Here is a 9,679-nt window from a genome sequence, read left to right as displayed (position 1 = left end):
AGTCAACTGTAAGTGCTGTTATTGTGAAGTGGAAACATCTAGGAGCAACAAGTGGTAGGCCACACATTATTAACGCTACAGCATACAATGAAATTCTAGACAACACTTCCAACTTTGTGGCACCAGTTTGGTGAAGGCCCTTTATTGTTTCAGCATGACAATGCCCCAGTGCACAAAGCGAGGTCCATACAGAAATTATTTGTTGAGATCTGTGTGGAAGAACTTGACTGCCCTGCACAAAGCCCTGACCTCAACCCCCTTGAACACCTTTGGGATGAATTGGAACGCCGAGTGTGAGCCAGGCCTAATCGCCCAACATCAGTGCCCAACCTCACTAATACTCTTTTGGCTGAATGGAAGCAAGTCCCCGTAGCAGTGTTCCAACATCTAGTGGAAAGCCTTCGCAGAAGAGTGAAGGCTGTTATAGCAGCAAATTTTGTAATGAGATGTTCGATGAGTAGGTGTCCACATACTTTTACGTAAGGTTTTACAGGGATGGGCAGCTCTGATAGAGGTGGGGGCCACAAAAAATCTGAACTCATCATGAGGTGCCGCAGTTGCTTGCGATTCTGTCTACCCACATGTGCATATTGCAATTTTATAACAAATTTCATACAATTCTACACATTTTTCCATGGGACTGAGAGGAAAATTTGCAGTTTTAAAGCTAATATCCTGCAACTCTATAATTTATTTTTGCCATAGGGTGGAGAGAAATGTTTACAGTTTTTAAAAGGATATCTGAGGGCCTTCAAAAGGAGGGCCGGGGTCCGCATCCAGCCGCAGGCTGCCATTTGCCTATCCCTGCTCTAGACTAGAGCATACCCAATGGTCAATGCATGGTATAGGGCTATCTGTCCCCTCTGGCCTGTCCAGCGTGCTGAAACGTGGTCTCCCAACTTGGCAAAAACTGATTGAATCAAAGTTGTTGTTGCCACGTCATTTCAACAACAGAAATCAATGTTACAACACGTGGGAAACTAATTCGATTTGCAAAATATTATCAACATAAGGGAATTTTGTATTTTTTTCACCCAACTTTTAATATAACTCCAATGACGTGGGGACATTTTTTTATTGATTTCATGTTGAATTGACGTTAGTTGACAACTCAACCAAATGTAAATCAAAACTAGACGTTGAAATTAAGTATATATTTGTTTCACAGTGCGCATAAGCTGCAGCCCATGCGAACACAAATGTCCTTATCTTAGTATTCTAACAACATGAAAATATATCGTGTATACATCTTTCTTTGGCTTAAACAGTTCGTCCAGATGACAGAGTACACAACCTGTAGAGATCTGTATAACTGATATTAATTTACAAGGAATCTTGGGTTTATAGTTACAACCCCCAGTCTATTCTAAAAATATACTTTAATGGACCTCAATACATCAACAAATAACTTGTTCATATCAGCCAACATTGACGTTTCACAAACAGCACAGACTTTGCAAAAAGTACCATGTAGGCTATTTATCCGACGCCTATAGGTCTAACTTCACCTCGCTCAGTTGTGTTGATGTCTGTTGATGAGTGTTGCTGGGCGGGCGACCTGCATTTGCACGACCAGCGGAAATGACACAGTGACTTAATTGTTTGTTCAAACCTGGGGGGCAAAAGTCATTCTAGTTCTGGGTATTTGCCATCATCCATTTTTCTTATTTTTACTTTCTCTGAGTTAGGTAACCAACAGTGCCCTGAAAGAGAACATGTTGCCATATGCATTGTTCCTCATTTTCAAAAGGTATTTTGTTATCTTTAAGTTTTGTAAACGTTGGCCTGCAATTGTAAAGCGAAATCATATCTTAACCACTCATAAATCATTTGTCCACAAATTACGGGTCGTGACGCCCATAAGATAAACCCTTTGCAGGTGCCTTTTAGACTTATGAGACCAACCATTCTGCTGGCAAAATGCCTCTTGTGTTAGTTATAGACTATCACACAGGCTATATATGGAACAAGGAGGAAAATGATAAGCATTGTTAATTCATCTGCATATTAAGTAGGCTAAAGGTAAGATATTTCTTAATCATATTATTGGCTAGTTCTATCGTATTGGTATGTTTTCAGTTATTCGACACTGTCATTCATTGATACATAGTCTGCATGTAGGCCTCTATTAATTAATGTATGCTCTGTTATCATAACATGCGTTTAAAACGCAGAGAACAGCTAAATCATTTCCAGTGGCCTGTTAACAATGGCAACTATTGTGTATCTAAAATAAATTAGACAATACATTCTGAAGTAAATGGATGCTCTTATCCATTTTAATTAAAATTCCAGATATTTTCAGTCATTTAAAATTGAGCAATTTTTAAAAAAAAACGTTAGATATGCACGTGACAAATAATTGAATTAGTCCCAAATTTAGCAACATTCTATATACGCACAAGACAAAGAATTGAATAGCTCGCAAATTCAAATTGTAAACTGTCCCTCCAGCCACAGCATAGGCCTAACGTAGGCTATAAAGTTTAAGCACATATAGGCCTATCATTTTATAGACAAGTGCAACAAATAATCTGGATTTCAAACCCAGGGTCATATGCTGCTATCCTAACGTTTTATCAATCCTTATTGGAAGACTCCGGTTCATGGTGCTCAGAGGGGCTTCGTTTTTTCGTTTCTTCTTTTTTCCACTTCATCCGCCGGTTCTGGAACCAGATTTTGATGTGTCTCTCTGTCAGTTTAAGTGTGGTGGCTAGTTCATATCTGCGGGGCCTGGATATATACTTGTTAAAGAGGAACTCCTTCTCCAGCTCCAATAACTGAGCCCGGCTATACGCGGTGCGGCTCCGCTTGTATTCGTCCCCGTTCTGGGAATAACCACCTTAAATTAAAAGATACATTCATATAAAAGGTGTGTCGTTAGTTGTTCAGTTAATTTATCTAGACTTTGTTTGCATTTTCACGCTAATGCTATAACCTTGTTTATTTCAGGTTAGGCCAAGTTTTGAGGCCTTGTGAAACCTTTTCTCCCATCTCATTATCTTACCTGTCAGACAAAATCGCGTCACAACTATGTATGTTATAAAGTTGCACCTATAAAGTATCCTGCTCACCTGGGAGTGATTGGTATGAGTGAACTCTGGAGCTCCTCATCCAGGGGAATGGCACTTGTGCCGGGGACTCTCCCTCCACCACTTGGCTGCCTCCTGGATGGTAGTCGTTCGGTACACGAGCCTGACCTGTCAGGTATTCCTGTTCCTGGGTCTGTGTGTGAACAGGCCTCGAGTACTGACAGGGAGGAAGATCGTAGGGCAGTAAAGTTCCCTTGCTCCGGTGCTCGACAGAGGCACAAGGGGGCATGGGGATCCGTACCTGCTCGGTGTCACCGCTGTAGCGGCAGGAGGGCGGGTTATAGTCATACTCTTCCGGTGACTGCAGTTGGAAGCGCCCACCGTCATAGTAAATATCAGAGGTATCCATTATTGAGCTGCTTTTCCCAGCGATAATTTTTACAGGATGTCCATGTACGTCCCTGCAATATATCCTTCAAGTGAGGCCACAACTTGGAGTGCACCTATGAGTGAATACCTATCCCTAGTCACGTGACTGACACAACTCATAACTGGCTGTGGGCCAGATTGACCAAAGTTTGCACTGGTGCAAAGTTGAACCTGTTATTTCCAGAGGGGAATGAATCACAAATAAAAGAGAACATGAAACTTACTTTATCCTCATCTTTGACCTGAAACATGAAACCTTTCGATCTTTTAACATATTTCTTAGGTAACAGGTGCAAACTGGAGCACTACAATCGCTTATGGTTACATAAACCCACCATGTTCCATATTTGCTGAATGAAATAATATTTATATTTACATAAATATTATTTCGACTAGGACAGATTATTGGAGGCACACAACGTTTCTATTGTGTCAGGTGGAATTAGACAGAAGCATATTCAAATGCATGAGTTCAATATGACTTGTGGCATGGCATGTACTTCGGCCACCTTTCGTAATCAAGTGGGTGTATAATTTATTTCCTTTGTAAATATGTAAAGCTGTCATTCTGGCTTAACTGATAAAATAACACTGGCTGCTTTTATGGAACTACTTGAAACATATGTAAGTAGGGCAGTGATTGGTAATGCTGTTACACACACACACACACACACACACACACACACACAAACACACACATACACCCGTGCCATTATGATAGAGATACAACTGAATCGAATAATTGGCCTATAACATCTCTATAATGCGGTGGTATAGTTATTCATAAGGCACTTGGGCTAAGCCTACATTACTCTCCATAAAAAAAATATCTCAAATTTGGGCTTTGTGAAATGTATGTATATTTCAAGGATATATATCGTCATATTCAGTTCGTTGTCCTCTGTTTCGGAGAGCTATATTCATTCATTCAGCGACTAAATGCAGTTGATGATTTAAGAGGCACGCTCTAACCCAACAAAATAATGGATTTTAAAGTGGTTGACATTTTAGAAAAGGCCTATTCTGAAGAGCATGACAAAAGCTCATGGCACATATTGTGTGGTGACCGGGCTCCCACTAGATTAAGTCACCAAAGACGGCATTGATGGGGCACGTGTCCAGAATTCACAGTTTCATCATCATTTGAAACAAGCAACTCACTGGACACTCCTGGACCCCTGCCTTTACCAGGGCGGGATGATTCATCGCCACTCGAAGCACTTGGACTCAGAAGAGAGGGTTGTCACATTTATCGAGGGCCAAAATTGTACTTGCAGATTCATGACCAAAGCAGAGGTCTCCGCAGGCAAAGACAAAACTTTTTCTCTCCTTTTCTCATTGACACTTGAGTTTGCTCTTATATCTCCACACGAGACAGCAGCTGCACACTGGTGAAAAGCAGTCGTATTAATTGTCTTTTGTAATGCGTAATTGCCACATTTTCAATAGTAATTATATCGTCTTTGGAGTGCTGGTTTTGGTGGCTATTGTATTTGAACAGGCCTCATACCTCATCCAAAGTAACAATGTCTCAATTTTACATTCCACAATATTTTGGGGTGAGTGATGGTTTAGGCTTTAGACCTATAATTGCTTTACTTTTCTGTTAAGACATTTTATAAATCGACCATGCAAATGAAAAGTATGAAAGTCATGCCACACGAATTGGGGCAACTACTTCATGCTATTGCTTTTCTTTTGATTTTAGCCAAAAACGCGACTGTCCTATACGTCTACTATGATAGTGTTTTTGAGAGTTTACTTTGTCTCCCCAGCTAGTCTTGCCATGGCCTGAAGGTATAATACACATGAGCTTCAGGCTATTATAGCGGACTGACAGTTCGAGGTCAGGGCCCATCGGTCTGAAAAGGGGGAGACTTTCCCAAAACTGCAGTTAGCTCCATTGTCAATCGGTTTTAATGGGCTGGTGGTCTTTCACTTTCACACCTGCGAGGGGTAAAATCTAATTCGATTAATAGGAACTTCAATATATATTCATTAGGTTGCTTTCGCTCAATAATATATGATCACCAGCGGGATGTGAAAAGAGACCATTTATTCCCGGTCTGAATGGGCCTGCGTGGGACCAAAACTTCACCTGCTTCCCCTCTCAATTAGGAATGTATCCCAAACTCCGACTGAAACGAGTTAAATTAACCGTTAGCTAATTTCCTATCGCCCTTCTTACGCAGTCCTTCTATTTCAGCATGCCCCCTCAATTTACCATAAGTTGAAAGGTTCAACTAGTGCTTAATGAAACAGTGACTAAATCGTTCTCTCGCGCTCAGAGGAACCCTGTAGCTGTCTCTTCAAAGGCCGCAGAGTCTGCAGCCGTCGGGGGTCCACTGCTAAATGCGAGTCCCAGGACAGGACAATCTAACCTGTCAAAGCCTTTGCCCAGTTCTATATATCCTTGTTCTGTGGTTTCGAAGGAATTGCAGCATAATCAGCCAACGTGGGACTGAAACTGCAATTAAACTCATTTTGGACAAGTAAAATCTCTTCAAAAGCGAACATAACATGGATGATAGAGGGTATTACCCCGGTTTAGCCCCGGGTTTAATCGGGTAGGGCTTTGTGGGTATGATACATTATGGGCCTAGTACTTCATATAGCCTCTAAATAAAGTCCAGGTATCAATAATAACGTCATAATAATGATGGTATTAATAATAATAATAATAACAATACTACTACTACTATTAATAATAATAGCATCATCATTATAAAAACTAATGTAGGCTACTTAAAACAAATGGAAATATGTATTTTTTTATTAGGCTCTATTTCATTTCAGAATACCATTTTTTTTTATTAGTCTTTTATTAGAGTCTGAGTTTAAATATGGTCAGTATAGGTTAGGCTACATGTTCGTTTTTCTCTAATGCCATAATGTGTTATAACTTTTTATAATTACCTATTTTGGCTATTGTCAGGCTATACGAATATACTAAGATGTAAATACTGTTTTTTAAATGCACCAGAGAATAAATTGACAATAATTCAACTGAAACTCAGATCTAATGTAATAATCTAAAACTGACCCCCTAAAGTTATGCTTTTAGCCATTAGGCATACCATATGGTTCATAGGTCATAGCTTTTATATTCGGACTATTTTTCTTTCTGCTTATGATTGGGGGAATGGGAGTGTGTTTGTGTGTGTGAGAGAGAGAGAGAGAGAGTCAGAGAGTTGTTAAGTATAGACAACATCAACTTAACTTTTTAATGAAGTGCCAGTATAGTTCATTAACAGGTCCTTGCTGACATCTTTTATCAACCTGTTACCTAATCAGAGAGGGACTCAATATAACATGGAACATGGTTAACCCGAGCAGGGCACTGCCAAAGCCAGCTCTAGGAACAGACAGAAAATGTCAAGATTTATAAAACTATTCATCTATTCTTGATCATCTTAAAAAGAGTACAGTAAATGCATTTGGCTGTAAATGACGGTAAACGTGGATGTAAATCTAATACTGTTTATATTAGTGTCTCTGATCACCTGCATATGACATTAATGTGTCCCTTGAAATGGTCTCATGAGAAAATTCGTGTAATTATTATATTAAATTGACTATTTACTCAAAACACAGACTTAACTTTGATTTCTTGACAATTATATCATTCAAACACAAAAGCTCAAACAATAGCCTTTAAGGGCCGAATCAAAGATACACCTGCCAACTGGTCAAAAAACATAGCACATCCATTTTTGTCTGAGATACAACTCACCAAAGTTTTATTAAAATAAATACAAATATACATATTATTTACATAATAGTCTACAAAGCACATACAAATTCACGTGGATAAATCAGATGTGAAACAGAGTAGATCAACGGCCGTCATGGCCACATCTGATAAATATTATATTTATCTAATCACATGGAAGAGGAAAGATACCAAGCATTGTATGACAACTACTGAGGATGTACAACTTTGACGTTGGTTGAACCGTGAATGATACAACGTTACATTTATGTTTCTAAATGTTTTAACAAATAAAACATGTATTGACAATTAGTTCATATTGGACAGTTAACATAAAACGAAGGACAAATAGGACTACACGATTTAACCAGAGAGAACCAAAGATATTCCCAATACTTCTTCTCAGACTGGAAGTAGCATATCATGGCCATGAGGTCGTCTAGTATTGCTGAATCCGTGTTGAACCAGGGTAGACTATGCCAGTAGTGTAATGGAAGTATGTATAGTGGGAGATGACCTCAGATTGGGGAGATCTCTTTCTCCTCTGACGCTGATGCAGGGGATAAAGATTCCTCGTCCTCAGACCTCGGGTAGTCCGTGTGACCACTTGCGCACTTGCAACCGCTGTGCGCGCTCCTCTGTGTGCCCTTGCCCTCCTTCTTGTGTTTCACCCTCCGGTTCTGGAACCAGATTTTCACCTGCTTCTCCGAGAGGTTCAGATACGTCGCAATTTCGATTCTTCTGAGCCGGGAAAGATACATGTTGGAGGAGAACTCTCTCTCCAGTTCCAATAGTTGCGTGCTGGTGAAAGCCGTACGCATCCTTTTGCCATTCTGGATGTGATTGCTCTCAGAGGCGCCTGATGGAGACAGCACAACGATTTAGACACATAATTGTTCTATTCACATTTCTAACAGTGCACTACATACTTTATGCAAGAAACATTATAATGTTTGTTATTTCGTATTTATTATTTAGTACTAGTCTATTCAATTACGCATAATATATGTGGTGCAATTAAGATATGTTGCTCTAATTTCAAAGGTTGAATTGACATGTTGTTACTTTGTGTTGAATGGTGGTCAGAGAGCACAACATATTCTTACCTATGGAGAGACAGTGGTACCTCCTGGGGTCAGTGACGCTGTACGTAGGCGTGCAGACAGGTGCGTGTCCCAGCGCCGGAGACTGTTGGTGGTGTGATATCCTCTGACAATATTGGGGCTCTGCTCCCGGGAACTGACTCTTCAGCATCGAAATGCCGCCGCGGGGAGAGTGGAGATGGGACGTGACGCAAACCGGGCAGACACAGAAAGTGCCGGTCTTCCTGGATGGGCACACCGGCGCGTTGACCGTCATCATGGTGGGCGAATGCATGCTGATGGGGATGAAGAAGTCTTGTCCGGGATGCTCGTTTAGAGGCGCGGGTCGCACGGTGTCCTTGATAATCAAAGAGTCGACATAAAAGGATCTAGACATGGCTGCAGAACGATAAGCGGTCAGTCAGTATTGGTCCTTGCACAAGATGTTGACCGTTTCTCATCTGAAGCCCTCAGGATCTCGGAAGGTCCTTATGTTTGATGGTTAAACAAAAGGGACCCCGGAGAGGGCTGGCCCTAGCGTCACCCACGTGCGCAGCCGGCTCCAAGGGCTTCAGTATACTGCAAGTGGCTCAAACCACGTGATTTCTCAGAGAACTTCCAATCAAAATCTCCACATTCGCTCATTTACCCCCAGTGTAGTGAAAAGTAATGTTAATAACAAGTCACCCAAAAAAGATAATATGAGTAGAGAAGCAAAGTTTATCTATAGCATCATCAGCTGCCTGAGACAATAGTGCCCTCATGCAATATGTTGTTTCTGTGCGGTAATGTAATTTGATGAAGAAAATTATATTTCAAATATAAAAATCCATATTTTATCTAAACAACAATCCGATTTTAAATTAATTTAAACGGTTGCATTGATTAAGGAATAGCAACAGAACAAACAGCCTAAATTCTTCAGGCGATGGAGTCTCCAAGGTATCGAAGGGTTCCATAGGGATGCTGGTCCATGTTGACTCAAATGCTTCCCACAGTTGTGTCAAGTTGGCTGGATGTCCTTTGGGTGGTGGACCATTGTTGATACACATGGAAAACTGTTAAGCGTGAAAAACTCAGCAGCATTGCAGTTCTTGACACAAACCAGTGGCCTGGCACCTACTACCATACTTCCTTCAAAGACACTTAAATCTTTTGTCTTGCCCATTCATCTTCTGAATGGCACACATACACAATCCATGTCTCAATTGTCTCGAGGCTTAAAACTCCTTCTTTAACCTGTCTCCTCTCCTTTATCTACACTGAAGTGGATTTAACAAGTGACATCAATAAGGGATCATGACTGTCACCTGGATTCACCTGATCAGTCTGTATCATGGAAAGAGCCGGTGTCCTTAATGTTTTGTACAGTCAGTGTATATGGTCAATTCAGATGTAACATTGATGTGTTCCAAAAATTCTCT

The 9,679-nt window shown here is 40.6% G+C and overlaps 2 protein-coding genes across 2 annotated transcripts; both read right to left on the bottom strand.

The window, feature by feature from the left end:
• Positions 1 to 684: 684 nt before the first annotated feature.
• On the bottom strand, positions 685 to 3,504 carry LOC115158528 (pancreas/duodenum homeobox protein 1). Its single transcript, XM_029707599.1, has 2 exons — positions 3,075 to 3,504; positions 685 to 2,842 (listed from the first exon to the last, which is right to left on the bottom strand). Exons 1-2 carry the CDS (start codon positions 3,439 to 3,441, stop codon positions 2,580 to 2,582), a joined length of 630 nt encoding a protein of 209 aa, XP_029563459.1. The 5' UTR covers positions 3,442 to 3,504; the 3' UTR covers positions 685 to 2,579.
• Positions 3,505 to 6,908: 3,404 nt separating this feature from the next.
• Positions 6,909 to 8,699, bottom strand: LOC115158527 (GS homeobox 2-like). The gene is made up of 2 exons (XM_029707597.1): positions 8,280 to 8,699; positions 6,909 to 8,032 (listed from the first exon to the last, which is right to left on the bottom strand). Exons 1-2 carry the CDS (start codon positions 8,650 to 8,652, stop codon positions 7,692 to 7,694), a joined length of 714 nt encoding a protein of 237 aa, XP_029563457.1. The 5' UTR covers positions 8,653 to 8,699; the 3' UTR covers positions 6,909 to 7,691.
• Between the last annotated feature and the right edge of the window lie 980 nt (positions 8,700 to 9,679).

The sequence above is a fragment of the Salmo trutta genome, chromosome 22, assembly GCF_901001165.1.
Source record: "Salmo trutta chromosome 22, fSalTru1.1, whole genome shotgun sequence".
NCBI classification, from domain to species: domain Eukaryota; kingdom Metazoa; phylum Chordata; class Actinopteri; order Salmoniformes; family Salmonidae; genus Salmo; species Salmo trutta.
Note: the sequence above shows the minus strand (reverse complement) of the source record. Positions and strands in the feature narration are given on the sequence as shown.

Bases quoted from the DNA above. Each gene is read 5' to 3' on its own strand.
- LOC115158528 (XM_029707599.1), bottom strand. From the start codon at position 3,441: ATGGATACCTCTGATATTTACTATGACGGTGGGCGCTTCCAACTGCAG. The intron at 2,843-3,074 runs GTGAGCAGGATA...TTTTAATTTAAG, and splicing joins CTCATACCAATCACTCCCAG to GTGGTTATTCCCAGAACGGG.
- LOC115158527 (XM_029707597.1), bottom strand. From the start codon at position 8,652: ATGTCTAGATCCTTTTATGTCGACTCTTTGATTATCAAGGACACCGTG. The intron at 8,033-8,279 runs GTAAGAATATGT...TGTCTCCATCAG, and splicing joins GTACCACTGTCTCTCCATAG to GCGCCTCTGAGAGCAATCAC.